This window comes from Rutidosis leptorrhynchoides, chromosome 1 (genome assembly GCF_046630445.1).
Source record: "Rutidosis leptorrhynchoides isolate AG116_Rl617_1_P2 chromosome 1, CSIRO_AGI_Rlap_v1, whole genome shotgun sequence".
Taxonomy (NCBI): domain Eukaryota; kingdom Viridiplantae; phylum Streptophyta; class Magnoliopsida; order Asterales; family Asteraceae; genus Rutidosis; species Rutidosis leptorrhynchoides.
In genome coordinates, this window is record NC_092333.1 from 565,460,886 (window position 1) to 565,476,104 (window position 15,219).

A 15,219-nucleotide genomic window follows, 5' to 3' on the forward strand; every position below is an offset into this window, starting at 1 on the left:
GGAGAGTTGCGGTGGCCGTGACTTTATGGATATCTGGGTGATTCGAAGAGTGTTAAAAAGATACAAAGAAAGATACAGTTGAGTTATTTTGAATTATCAAATGAATTTTTTTTTTTTAAATTAGTAGTTATATGTGATTTTGGTTATAAGGTTTGAAGCTTTATGCCTTTTTTCTTTAGCTTACAAAATTCTTGAGCTTTTATAGTTATTAGTGATTCTAATATCAATGTTGTTTGAATGTTTTGATTTGGTGTTTAATTTGAATGATTGTAAAGATGAAGGTATTCTTGAGCATGAAGGTGTTCTTGAAAATGAAAATGATGAAGGAAATGGTAGATTAAGTAAGACATAACTGAAAAATTTAACGGACGTTAAGTTGAGGGACCAACACGTAAAGTTTTTTACATATTGACTGGCTACCTGAACTATAAGTAATTCAATACATACCATAGTAAAGATTTAAAAATTGAATACATACAACAGGAGATTTGAAAGTTGGATGCATACAATAGAAATTTGATGAAAGTTCAATGCATTTTTAAACGATTTTCCCTTTTTCATTTGTATGCTTTGAGGTAAGTATGAGTCTGGTTTTTTTTTTTTTTTTTTTTTTTTGCAAAATTTATTTCTCCATTAATGCTAGTTTACATAATATATTAGATGTATATGTATATGCATGCAAAGTATCCGTGTTCTCTGATAAGGAGTATGTGCTTAACTAGTTAAGCATACCAATTGTAATGATAAATGAATTTTTTGGTGTGTTAGCGTCTTGTTGGTGAGTCGGGTGGAATAGTTGACGGTGACGTGATAAATGTATTGGGAAAATGAAGAATATTGGGTTGACATGTTGAGTAGCGTTTTAGAGTGATGTGTTAATATACAACTGAAAGTTAGTTGAAAAGGATATAAAAGTACGGAGCATTATAAATAAGAATATATTAAAAGAATAATTAAGATTATGATTATGAATATATATAGTAGGAAATCAACACGCTAAAGTATTTAATGTGCCAACAACAAGCAAGCTAGGAGAATTTGCCACCAACACGCTGCGCTACGACGTGTTGGTGGCGTGTCGGTTATTTTTTCGAAGAACGCGCCGCGTTACAAGTAACAACAAAAGTCAAAACAATTGTGTACTAAATTACATAAAAGGTGGGGTTAGAGAAACCGGTTTCAGTGGTGGTGATCCATGAGGCCATTTGTAATTGCGAGAGTGATAAGGCTTCAGACCATGACGAGTTTTTCGTTTATTAAATTGTATTGGGACTCACTGAAACATGACAGTGTATCTTCTATCACTTGGGCTTTCTCAATATCGAAGTTACTTAAAGGTGCGCGGTCCGCTTTTATTACATTGATTCCTAAGGTGCCTAATCCATCTATTATTAAAGACTATCATCCGATTTCTTTGATTAATGTCCAATACAAAATTATTACAAAGATTTTGTCTACCTGATTGGCCAAGGTTATTGATAAGGTGATTAGTAAAGAGCAATCGGCTTTTGTGAGAGGCGCCAAGTTCTAGATGGCCCGCGGGTAAAAATGTTTTGCCCATGCCCGTGACCCGCGAGTAATAATATATACAACTTTTTATTAGAAAACCCAAACAATTTTATTAATTATAAAAATCTATGTACAAGTTATATCTAAAATGACGTGAAAATTAAGTTTTTTACTTGTATATAATATTAATTTATTAATCATTATTCAATTACAAGTAAATTAACTTTCAAAATTAATAATTGTAAGTATAAACTCGCGAGTAAATTAAGAAAAGTCTAATGTGTTCACGGGTCGGGATTTACCCGCGACGGGTAGTATATACCCGCGACCCGCCCGCGACCTGCTGGCGGGTATAAATTTTTACCCGTACCCGTGCCCGCGGGTAAGATTTAATGAATTTACCTGCCCATCGCGGATCGGGTACCCGCGGGCCACGAGTTTTTTCTCGCCCATTGACATCCCTACTTCTTTATCATGACTAATTGTAACATCGATGCTGACTTAGCACTTCCTTATTAGAATTAACTCAAGACTAAAAAACTCTAATTATAACATTCTTTCTAAAAAAATTGAGACCACTCTTTTATTTAATCATATAATAAAATAATTCTAATAATATTCTATTATTATTATTATCATTATTATTATTATTATTATTATTATTATTATTATTATTTTATTTTATTTTATTTTATTTTATTATTTTATTATTATTATTATTATTATTTTATTATTATTATTATTATTATTATTATTATTTTATTATTATTATTTTATTATTATTATTATTATTATTATTATTATTATTATTATTTTATTATTATTATTATTATTATTATTATTATTATTATTATTATTATTTTATTATTATTATTATTATTATTATTTTATTATTATTATTATTATTATTATTATTTTATTATTATTATTATTATTATTTTATTATTATATTATATTATAATTATAATTATATTATAATTATATTATAATTATATTATAATTATAATTATAATTATAATTATATTATAATTATAATTATAATTATAATTATAATTATAATTATATTATAATTATAATTATAATTATATTTATATTTATAATTATATTATATTATAATTTTAATTTTAATTTTATTTTAACTTATATACTAAAACACACCTAATTTTTGGTCGTTGGCTCAACTGTAAAACGACACCAGACTTTTGCCCTTATATAACACTCATCTTCTTCCAAATAAATCACTCCTCCACCAGCCATCAGTTCCAACCACCGCCAACAGTAGCGACCGCCACCACCGCCGCCAACGCTGCCATTTCCACCTGAATAACAGCCATCGCCACCGCTTCCATTGCTGTTTGTCTTGATTTGTTAAAATTGGGTGATTATTTGGAGTATAAATTAGGGTTTAATGTTGGGGCGACTGTTGCATCATCGTTACTGTTCTGATTGTTGTGAAATATTTTCAGAATTTTGAAGTTCAACAACTAAAGATAGGTAACTTCTAACTCTAATTTCTTTTGGGTATTTCAAGTTTAGACTATAAAATTGAGTAATTAGTGTCTATTTTGAATGTTTTTGTTGCTTATTTAGTTCTTAGATTTTTGTCACTTTTGTTTTTGCTTTTGTGTTTTAAGTTCAATTTGTAACCCTTTTTTTTCAAACGGCATGAAATTGTTAAGCTTTAATTGAAATACAGGCCATCAACAAATGAAGCTGATCATAGAGCATATCAATTGTTCAAATAGATATGTTTATAAATATTTAATATGATTTTCATTCGGTTTGTATGTTGAGCTTTGTCAATTACAATATACATGAATCAATCCCTCGAGGTTTAGAAACTCTGATGATTACCATGTTTTGAAAAATTTAATTGCTAATATTCCTCATTTCAGTTCATAAGGCCATTTACCATATTTCTAAAGACATTATAGGACAACCTCATTACTAAATGTGACATTGGAGTGTTTAGGAAGATTTTATGTGATAGCTTACTTGAGAAAAAGTTTTAACTAATCGTATTGGCTATTCGCTTTTGTTTATACAACATTTGTCATTATTTTTCAAGAAGGTAGTTTCGCATTTTGATTTGAATTACAACATAATCATCTCATTGAGCTGTGTAGGAAAATTCGTTATATATAGTTTAATTGATTCTAAACATATACAAATTGGAAAGAGATCTTTTTTTTTTTTTTTTGAAAAGCAAGAAGGACTTATATTAAACAATCACGAATAGTACATGCTTGACTGGGCAACCTTAATAACACGATACACCACGAAAGAGATAAAGAAAACAAATTACACCGCCTTAAGATAATTGCAAAGATTGCAACTAACAGAAAGAGATAAAACTAAGGGTGTGAGAACCATTGAAGCCAATCCATAATATGACCCTTGCAACGTCGTGAAATCCAATCATATGAAAGAACTTGAACCTCGTTGAATAAAGATGGGACCGTCTCGAGCTTATTCTTGAACACCTTTGCATTTCTATTCTTCCATAGAATGTAACAAACCACCCAACAAACCGCTTGCCATTGGTTCTTTTTGTGATCCTGTGCTACATAGCCAAAAGTACCATTAAAAATATCCTCAAACCCGAATATAGCCGAATTATACCCCCACCATTTAAGTACTTTAGCCCATATGTCTTTTGCCACTTGACAAGAAAAAAATATATGCTTCACCGTCTCAATGTCACCATCACAAATCGGGCATCTCACGCTGTTCAAGTCGATGCCCCGTTTATCTAACTCGAATCTTACCGGTATACGACCTAATCTCGCCCGCCAAATAAACACCTCCACTTTTTTTGGAACCAAACCATTTCGCAACGACTCAATTGAATTAACCGCACGTGGTAGAATGACTTTGTCGACAAGTACCGAACAGTCCTTGACCGTATATATACCCTTCAAATTAAGATTTCAGCTCCAACAGTCTTTTTTGTCTTCGATCAGCTGCAAGTTCCGAACAGTATCACGCAACTCATTTAGTTCACTGTTTGTACGGCCCATAGGTGGATAGGCCCAATTGCCGAACCCATCTCCCTTAAATTCTTCGATTTTTCTACTGATGTTGATATCTTTGTCAATCTCGAGCCTGTATAATCTTTTGAATCTGTCTTTGAAGCTTGCGTTCCCCACCCAAATGTCATCCCAAAAAGAAGTAAGCGTATGAAAGAATTAGAGAAAGAAATCCCTAACCCGTCCACATGTTTTCCTGCATCATAAATAGAATTCCAAAGGCTAGCGTTTGGTTTTCGTGCAAGTCCGTTACCAAGCACAAGACCTCCATTAGAACCATAAATGCTACGAATAACAGTGACCCACAAAGTGTTAGTTTCGATTTTAAACCTCCACCACCACTTACAAAGAAGAGCTAAATTTTTACTTTTTAAGGACATGATATTTAAACCTCCTTCTTCGTGAGGAAGAAGGATTTTTTCCCACTTAACCCATGACATTTTAGAATTAGAACCCGTCCCGCCCCAAAAAAAATTCCGTCTCACACTCTCGAGAGAATTTAGCACACAAGTAGGGGCACGAAAGAGCGAGAAGTAATAGAGAGATAGGCTAGAGAGAACCGACTTAACTAAAGTTAACCGTCCACCGAAAGAAATCTTTTTGCTCTCCAATCCGCTAACCTCTTGTTAAATTTCTCGATCACCGGGAACCAATCATTCAATTTCTTCATCCTATTACCCACGGGAATACCCAAATACATGAAAGGCAATCGACCGGCAAGACACGAACACCAAGACGCAAGAGCTTCCACGTTATCATTACTAATGCCTATCCCAAATAATTGACTTTAATTATAATTAACCTTCAACCCTAAAGCCCGTTCAAAGCATTCCAACAAGTACATTAAATTTCATGCATTACGTCTACTCCATTCGCCAAAAAAAATCGTATCATCCGCATATTGCAAATGAGAGATGACGACTTTATCTCTACCCACCTCCACCCCTTTATACATCCCTCTCTCTACCGCCAATTTCGTTAGGATATTAAGTCCCTCCGCTGCAATAATAAAGATAAAAGGCGACAAGGGATCACCTTGGCGAACGCCCCTTTTAAGATTAAACTCACTTGTCGGAGACCCGTTTATGAGAATGAAGATTGTAGCCGATTTAAGACACGATGAAATCCACTTGCACCATTTGGTACCGAACCCCATACATATCATAACTTCAAGAAGATAATCCCAATTAAGCGAATCAAAGGCTTTCTCGAAGTCTACCTTAAAAATTAGGCCGTGCTTTTTCTTTCGTTTAAGATCTTCGACCACTTCATTTGCAACTAACGCACCGTCAAGAATATATCTACTCCCAAGAAACGCATTTTGTTCCATCCCTACAAGACGAGGTATCACTCTACGAATTCTCAAGGACAACTTATTCGCGATAATTTTATAATAACTTCAAATAAGACTAATCGGGTGATAATCACTAAAACTCAGCGGATCCGATTTCTTCGGAATAAGGGAAACAAAAGAAGCATTGCAACCCTTTGAAAACTCGCCAAAAACCCAAAACCAGTTGATTGCACCTACCAAATCATCTTTGATTATGGACCAAAACTTTTTGAAAAAACCAAAGTTGAACCCATCCGGTCCCGGGGCCTTCGAACTACCATAGCATTTTATCGATTCCCAAATTTCCTCTTCCGTGAAGGGAGCTTCTAAGAGCTCGTTGTCCACTGATGTAATCGATTCAGAAAATAGCCCTTCAAGGCTTGGTCCATCCGAATTATGTACCTCGAATATGCTCTTAAAATGGTTGAAAGCAACTTCTTTGATTGTATTAGGATTTTCACACCAAGACCCGTTAACATTAATCCCCCGGATGTTGTTTTTATTATATTTTCTCTTTAAGGAATTATGAAAATATTTTGAGTTTTCGTCTCCATCGAGCATCCATCGAACGCGAGCTTTCTGTTTTAGCATCCCTGTCTTGATTTTTTCCTTTTCCATCCATGTTTTTCTCGAGTTTAGCCATTTAGCTCGCTCTTCATCATTTAAACAACATACTTCAGCTTTCAATTCAAGATCCGTTACCACCTTTTTAACCGACTCAATCTCGCAATCAAGCTTACCAAAGTGAACTTTACTCCATTCTTTAAGGTCCCCTTTTAATCTTTTTAACTTGTTACGAAAAACGCAATCTTTCCGGTTTCCCCCCATTGGACCAGACCAAGAGTCGGCAATAACCTTGTCTATACCCTCAACCCCGAACCAATCATCAAAGATTTTAAACGGTTTAGGCCCAAAATCCACCTCACCATCCGACATCAAAATAGGGCAATGATCCGATACACTTCTATCTAAAGCCACCACTTTTAGATCGTTCCAAAAGCTAAGAAAGTCGTCCGAAACCAAGAATCTATCTAGCTTACTCATTTTCAACCCATCATCACTAACCCTAGTAAATTTCCTCCCACCCAAAGGAATGTCCACTAAACTATTTCTATCAATAAACTCGTTAAACCTCTTAGCCAGATTATCAAAAAATTCACAATTCAATCTTTCCGACTTATCTCTAACCTCGTTAAAGTCCCCACAAATGACCCACGACACACCATCAATACACAAAATCTTGTCAAGCGAATCCCAAAATTTACATTTATTGGCGTCATCATGTGGACCGTACACATTGACAATAATCGATTCATTACCCGACTGTTTCCATTTCTCCCGTATAGCAATAAAAAAGTCACCAATTAGCTCACTAGAAACCTCGAAGATGTTTTTATCCCAAATTAATAATTGTCCACCCGACTTACCAACCATTTCTTTTTGAACATACCTGCAATCATTAGAACCCCAAAGCCTGAATATCCAATTGTCGACTAGGTTATGACATTTCGTTTCTTGCAATGCTAAGATAGAGGACCTTTCTACGACACATAAGCTTTTAACATCACCAAATTCACTTTCTTTCCCGGACCCGAACCCACGAATGTTTAAGGAGATAATCTTCATTAATAAAAAGAAGATACGAACAGAGAAAAAAGACACTTACATATCTTTCTTGGTCCATTTTAGACCAAGATTGGTGCCGAATTCCTCTACTCCAATACTGCTTTCCGATATCAATTGGTTCACCTCCTTTTTCTTACTATTCTTAGACGACGATGACTTCTTACTCATTTTCGATCTTCTACTACCACATGTCACACAATTAATCCCATTTGGATCCTCAACGCCTTTCCCTTTCCTAGTCAATTTTTTCGCATGTAAAATTTTTGATGAAGCTTTTCAGTTGCCGATGGAATTCCAGCAGCAATTGGATGAATCAGAAGCGTAAACAACCCCTTTACTTGCTTTTTTAGGCAAATAGTTGTTAGCGGTATCCATAACATTCAACGAGGATGAATCACCTGAAATCTTAGCCTTCTCCACCCCGTCACCACCGGAATTCTTAACTGGACTGTTACATTCTTCTTCATCCGATGAGCAATCGGTATCACCGAGGTCCTCTATCACCACATTATCACTTGGATCGGCCGACCTAATGACATTAAAATTATTTTGATTATTAGTCCCATCAACGCTAATCACCTTTGTTGGATTATCACGAGTTACTGGGCCGAATTTATCAGCATGGAAGTTGGTCCCAATTAAGTTGAAGTGAGTTGGCCCAACAATGGTACCCGAATAACAACCCTCAGGATTTACTTTTTTACCCGAGACGTTTGGGTTGCCAAGCAAACTATCAGTCTTCACCTTGGTATCTGTAGTCTTGGACTTGGAGAGATTTACAGCTACAGGTGATTCTTTCACGTTGGACAATAAAGCATCATCATTATTATCTTTATCAAAAGGTTGCTTAATTCCCATGCAGGAAGACCCATCATCTTCCACCTGCACTGGTAAGCCGCCATGACCGCCACCAATCTCCTGACCTTTTTCCAATCGAAACTTCCCATCTTCAAGTTCATCGGAAGCGTCATCACCGGACAGAGAATTCGGAATTTCTTCCTCGTCTTCTGAACTGTCCCAATCCGACTGTGAAACATTTTCCAAATCAAGTTCTACTTTATCATCACTTTCAAGAATACCAACATGTTTGCACCATATGCCTGCCACCAATTTAACTATTCCATTGATGCGTTCGTCATTCTTAGTATGAATCAGGACTTTACCCGAAACTAGATTTTGATTACCATGGATAATATTGCAATTTTTGAACTCCAGGGCTGGCCCCCACCACTCCGCAATTGATTTAAAGGTACTACAAGACCAGTATTTGAATGGAACCCCTATGAACTCGACCTACGTTAATCTACCCGAATTGACTGAACGGCCATCCCACAGTTTTAACTCCTTAAAACACTTTTTCACCGGCGAATTAACATCACTTACAATATTTTTGGCCATAACACTGTTGGCACATATCAGTAACACATGTAGGCCACCAATGTACTTAATATGAATACCATCAAATCCGTTAGCCAGCCCTATCGTGGTAATAAGGTTAAGTGCACCAAAATTTTTCAATTCACCAACGATAATACAATCTTCCATCCCAACCAATGGAGAGTTATCTTCAACCTCCACCGTACGAAACTTTTCAGCTGCTTCCGATTCCCAGGCCTTTCTCGATCTAGATTTGGTCAGCAATGTTCTTAAATCTTCCATAGGTTTAGGTTCATTGAATAACCTAGATTTAGGTTCACCAAAAACCTCATTAAGAGCAGGAAAATCATCTCCACAACTAGTGCCCATCTTTGTTGACCCCTTCGGTATCCAGACATCACCACCAGTATTACCTTTTGATCCATTACCTTGAAAAACAGGTCTGGTATTGAAATGATTTGAGTTAGGGTTTTGCGAACGATTGACGGCTCGAAAAACCCTAATTGGTCTTGAATCGAACTTTATGCCTTCTAGTCGACGAAGAAGCTGAGCCTCATCTCCAACACCATGGAACCTAGCAAAAGCGAACTTGAGTCCATTTCTTAGTCGTTTGCCTGCCAAGTAGATGTCCCTAAGATCGCCGAATTGCTTGAAGACCCGCCAAAGATCAGAAATAGCCCAATGGTCACCGAAATTAAAAAACATAAATGAAGACAAATGATGCCCGAAAAACTTTGTTGTCGTCGGAACCCTAGGGTTTCCCTCTCCACGATCTCTCTGCCCCGTCGTACTGAACCTGTGTGCATGACTCTCTCTCCTCTCACTATCTCTCCTCACACTCTCTCTCACACACATATTTGCTTATCGCCCTCACAATTTCTTACTCTGAATGTTCAAGGTCCTTTACAACTAATTATGTCCTTTTTTGATGCTTCGTCAATCCAAAAAAGTAGATTGATGTCTGATCCGTAATTGAATCGCAATGACTAATCCTTAGTCAATTCTCTGGACTCGATTTTCTAGTGATAACGGTTGAAGATGAAAGGAATCGAATCAAGTGTAAGGCTGGATCGGAACGAAAACGACTTCTTCCAGAGGTTTAATTTGAAATGGAAACGCTAGCTACGGTTGAGATCTATCTATAATCAATTTAGGCGAAAAGTTTTTTGGATTTTTGTAGGTTTCTTTAAAAATGGATAAATCTAGCTGGGTTTTGAACAGGGCCGGTCCTATGCAATCGTAGGCCCTGAGCGAGTTGAGAAAAAGGCCCCCTCTTAAACAAGTACTTCGTAATACATTACTCGTATGTTTTAGGAGTTTGACACCTTTAGACAACTCATCCTTACACCGATTTCTTTTTAATCCAGATTCGGGATCTTTTATTGCTTTAATTTTGAATCATTGCGTTTTGTTAATTCGTTTAACTTTGTCTTTTAATTTATAGTTTATGGTTTGTGTTTTTTTCTTTGTTTAGTTTTTTGTCTTGGTTTACACGCTCGGTTGAAACTCGACTTGAGTTAGTTTTCATCATGGTCATCTAGTTTTCTTACTCATTTAGAGCCTTAAATGGGTCTAGTTTTCTTACCAATAAAAAAACTACACAAATAAAAAAACAGTAAACTTTTTAAAGGGATCCCTTTCTACACTAAAAAGTATTGATACATCTATTTACAAATTTGAATCTATGATCATGTACTATAATCTATTTTTTAATTAATACATAAAAGTTATACTATTTTCATTTGTATATTCACAAGCCAAATTTTTTGTTGTTAGACACAAATTTTTCTTTAACTATAAGAGATTAATAATTAGATATACAATTTCATCATCATCTCTTTTTTTTTTTTTCTTGCATATGTAACTAGAGAATTGTAAGATACATCCGTGTACATATATAATAATATATATTATTCTTAAGCTGAGTGAAATAACATTATTTCTTTAAATGGGCACACATTAGAATTGGAATTCATTATCACTATGTTCTTTCCCACTCGCTCAGAGAGTAAACATTTCACCACTTTAAATAAGAGATTGTTTAACCTTTGTCAAAACCTCATTAGTTGATGGGCTTATTTTTGTGGGGCTAGGCCTTTATGACATTTCTAACAAGGTGTTTCGAGATTATTAGGCCCTTTGTGTATATTTAAAGTCATCCGGGCCTTTAACATGTAATATAATTTTAAGTCATCCGGGCCTTTACCATGAAATATAATTTTGGGCCCTAAAAAAGTGGGCCCTGTTCAGTTGCACAGGTTGCTCCACCATTGGGCCGGCCCTGGTTTATGAAATATAATTTCGGGCCCCTAAAAAAGTGGGCCCTGTTCAGTTGCATAGGTTGCTTGTGCCGGCCCTGGTTTTGAAAATACAAATTAGAAGAGATGAATTAAATTCCTAAAAAAGTGGGTCCTGTTCAGTTGCACATGTTGCTCCACCATTGTGCCGGCCCTGGTTTTGAAAATACAAATTAGAAGAGATGAATTAAATCTATAACATGAGCGATTGATCTGGGTCAAATAATAATTGAATTATAAGCAAAAACCTCGGTGGAATTGAAACAAAAATTGGATTAGAAAGAAGCCCTGAATTTGGAATTAAGGGTTAATAAAGGAATAAAAAGAAAAAAAAAAGAAACTTACTTTGAATATAAAACTTTTGGGTTTTTCGACTTTGCCTCCTGTGGATTTTTTTCTTTTTGCCCCAAAACCTTCAAATTTTGCCCCAAATTATCCAACTTTTGCCCCAAAATCTTCAAATTTTGCCCCAAAATCTACAACTATTGACCCCAAATCTTCAAATTTTGTCCAAAAAAATTGCTACGGTTAAAAAAAACCTTTTTTACCCCCGGTGAAAAAAATCCTAGTTTCGCCACTGTGTGCAATGGAAAATATATGTATAACATAGGGGCTTCTTATACTGTTAAAAAGGAATTCAAAAGAATTGAGTGATTGTTAATCTTGATTCGCAAGATTCCAACATTAAGTCCATCCCGTTCCTTGGTATTTCAGTTGACTTGCTTATCAGACCTTACAGCTAAAAATGAAGGCTTTTTTCGTTCCTGTATTTCAGCCATGTTCTGCCCTTTGTATTAGGCCTTCAAAAATTATAGCTTTAAGCCTAATATAATTTGGTATATCTATTTAACGATAAATAGATAAAAAAATAATAATTTTGTGATTGTTTGATATAAATTCAAGTGAAGACATAAAGAGAAGTATACAACCATAATGGGTTTATATATTGTTTATAGCTTTTGATAACAATGGTTCCTTTGTCTTTTCATAGTCATGTGTGTTTTTGATATTGAATTTATGTTCACAACAATAGTATGACTTCATTTTCTCTATACAGGTGTTGAAATCTCAGATTTCTTAATAAGACAACTCCAAAATATATAGTCAAGTTTCATGGCTAATCGATCAATTTTCTATTTACCTTAATGGATAGTTCCACGTAAGCTGATAATCGCCAGTTGGAAGAAGTGGTTCAATGTAGAGGTGAGCTGCACAAGCAAATTATAAACTATCCTATTCCCTTTTCACCATTGTGTCTTTTTATGTGTTATTTTGGCGATGTTCTTATGGATATTTATTAGTAACTTGCTTTTAAAATGTTGAGTGACTCATTTAGTTACCAAAGCTAAATTGACTCATTTATAAACTGAGAATGTTAATAGTGAAAAAATTTAGCTGGAAGGTTTTTGGGTATTATAATTAGAAACTATGAAGGTTAGGCTTGGGAATATGCAGAGATATGAGACATTTTATATTAGAGAATAAGAAGGATATCATATTCGATATGCAAGATGAGGTCTCATTGTAGGATAGGTTTAAGGATAGTGAAGAAAAGAAGTTTGAGATTTTGGCTAATCGAATGAGCTCTAGACCGGACACCGTTTCGATTTTATTGTTACATTTAATGTAGTCTTATAATAATGTTGTTGGTATTCGTGAAATGTGTGTTAGCCTCTCTGAATTTTGTTTGAAAAATGCTCATATAGTATTTTTCCCTTATAGTTTTTGGAATAATGGAAACTAAGAAAAACAGAGGAAAAGACAGAGGAAGACTACAGATTTTTCTTATGTTATTAGTTGTGTTCGTTTTGTGTCATTTGATGGAACGTCAGCCTTGGTTGTCGACCTGTTATAAGGTAATTGATTTGTTTGTGTTGTGATTTTTGTATTGTAATGTGTGCGTTACAAACGTGAATGTTTTCAGCTGCATGTATTAATTTTATAGGGTTCTACCAAATGCAGCTTCATATGGGATTCCAGCTCATAACATTGAGAATACTGAAAAGCTATGTGAATACTGAAAAGCTATCGGTAAATGTCTCAGGGTATCATGCTTTACTGTTTTCCATGAACTTGGATTTCCAACCGCTTTATTTTCTACAGTTACATGACAAGGGCTTGCAACTACTTGAATTCCAATTCTACCAGGTAATAATGGATATTCATTTACACAACTATCCTCTGACTATGCTTCCTATAAGTAGATTACACGACGAGTAGAAAAGTCTAAAAATATATGGTGATTCAGAATAGCAAACATCCTAATTTATGACTATGTTTTGTTAAGAACATGGATAACAGTCTTGCTATGATTATTTGAAATATATTTGTTTTTGTATACTATAATTGTTAGCATTGTTGTTGGCATATGATTTTGCTTAGATATATGCAGTTGTTTGTTCCAAGTTCCTTTAATAAACGTTTGTTTAGTTTAGATATACTTTTATATATACTGACATTAAGGAACTAATTTGTAATGATATTTGAACTATAAAAGTTAATTGAGTGTATCTTATTTATCTGGCTGAAGTGATTTATAGCTAGCAAATTTACTTTATTGGTACGTCCTAAATGATCTCGCCTAACCATATGATAAGGTAGTCATCTTCTCTGTTTTGTAATTTAAGTTATTATTGTCGAAAGTGTTGTAAAAGTCGACCGTCTATTCGGATTTTAGGGACTATCTGACCCGACGACTAACTGTCAACATGTCAAAATGGCTAAAAGTCAATTTTAGTTGGTTAATGTTAGATTTATTCGGGTATTTATTCTTTCAAAGTTAGTAACAGTTTTTTTATGAGAATGAAGCTATGGTTTTATTTTCTTCCATTTATATGGCTTCATTGTTTTGTTTTGATATGACATAAGTACATGCCTACGGAAACTGCTCAAGGCATAATTGTTGTTATGACACAAACAACCTTTCATATTTGGCTCCTCAAATTGTTCAGGCATTGAGAAAAGAGGTCATGTAGTATTTTGAAATTTTAAGACTAATGTTGTTACTACTTCTTCAGTTTGGTTTTTTACATATGTTACTCAATACGAAACAACACGCTAAATTTTAGTCGTTTAAGGTAATCAAACGACAAAACCTTCTTTATTTGTTACAACCATTTTGTATTTTGTTTGTAAAAATATCGGATAATACTAATTGCCATCGTATCGTAAATACAACAGCCTATTTGAAAACAGAACCAACGACCACCACAGCAACGCACGGTCCGTTTGTTGCTAGTTATTACTACTAGTAAAATGACATGTGAAATCACGGGTTTGTTTAAACGAAACAATTTAATGACATGTTTTAGGTATTAAGTGAATGTAAATGCTAAAGTCATTTATTTTAATCACTAGTTTGACTAAGAAAATTGTCATTGTTTTTACAAATATATATAGATATATATTTTCGCATACATATGTAACGTAATTAATTTTGTAAAAAGAATTCATATTGAATATTAATAATATAATAATTATAATTATAATTATTATATTAAAAGTAAATAATAATAATAAATTCGCTCAAAGTTGTGTATTTATATTTTTAATGATAATAATAATTATTAGTAATAATAAATGCCTTTTAATTTTTTTAGAAAATTAAATTACAATTATTATATAAAAGTTGTACAATAGGCTTTAAAATTTGGGTGGTCTGTAAAAGATTTTACAATTTAGGAGACCTTAGTATTTTCTTCTATAAAAGATTTCGTATTATTTTTTAATTAAATTAATATAAAATTATGACATCACTATTATAAAAATTAAAGGTTACGTAATTAGCTTAATGATGACATCATAAACTTAGAGCTTTATATGACTATATAGATTATTATTATTATTATTATTATTATTATTATTATTATTATTATTATTATTACTACTACTTTGTATTTATTATCAATAAAAATTAAATTAGTAAATCACCGAATTAAAATTATTACTGATTTGTTTTGGTTTTGACTAAACTCGTGTATCCTGACACATGCATCTTAACAAGATACCAAACCCATGCAAAACCTTAATCTTTATTTTTTTGGACCGA

The 15,219-nt window shown here is 33.9% G+C and overlaps 1 protein-coding gene across 1 annotated transcript; it reads right to left on the bottom strand.

Moving 5' to 3' along the window:
- Positions 1 to 3,863: 3,863 nt before the first annotated feature.
- On the bottom strand, positions 3,864 to 5,868 carry LOC139844492 (uncharacterized). The gene is made up of 4 exons (XM_071834719.1): positions 5,400 to 5,868; positions 5,159 to 5,306; positions 4,514 to 4,823; positions 3,864 to 4,424 (listed from the first exon to the last, which is right to left on the bottom strand). Exons 1-4 carry the CDS (start codon positions 5,866 to 5,868, stop codon positions 3,864 to 3,866), a joined length of 1,488 nt encoding a protein of 495 aa, XP_071690820.1.
- Between the last annotated feature and the right edge of the window lie 9,351 nt (positions 5,869 to 15,219).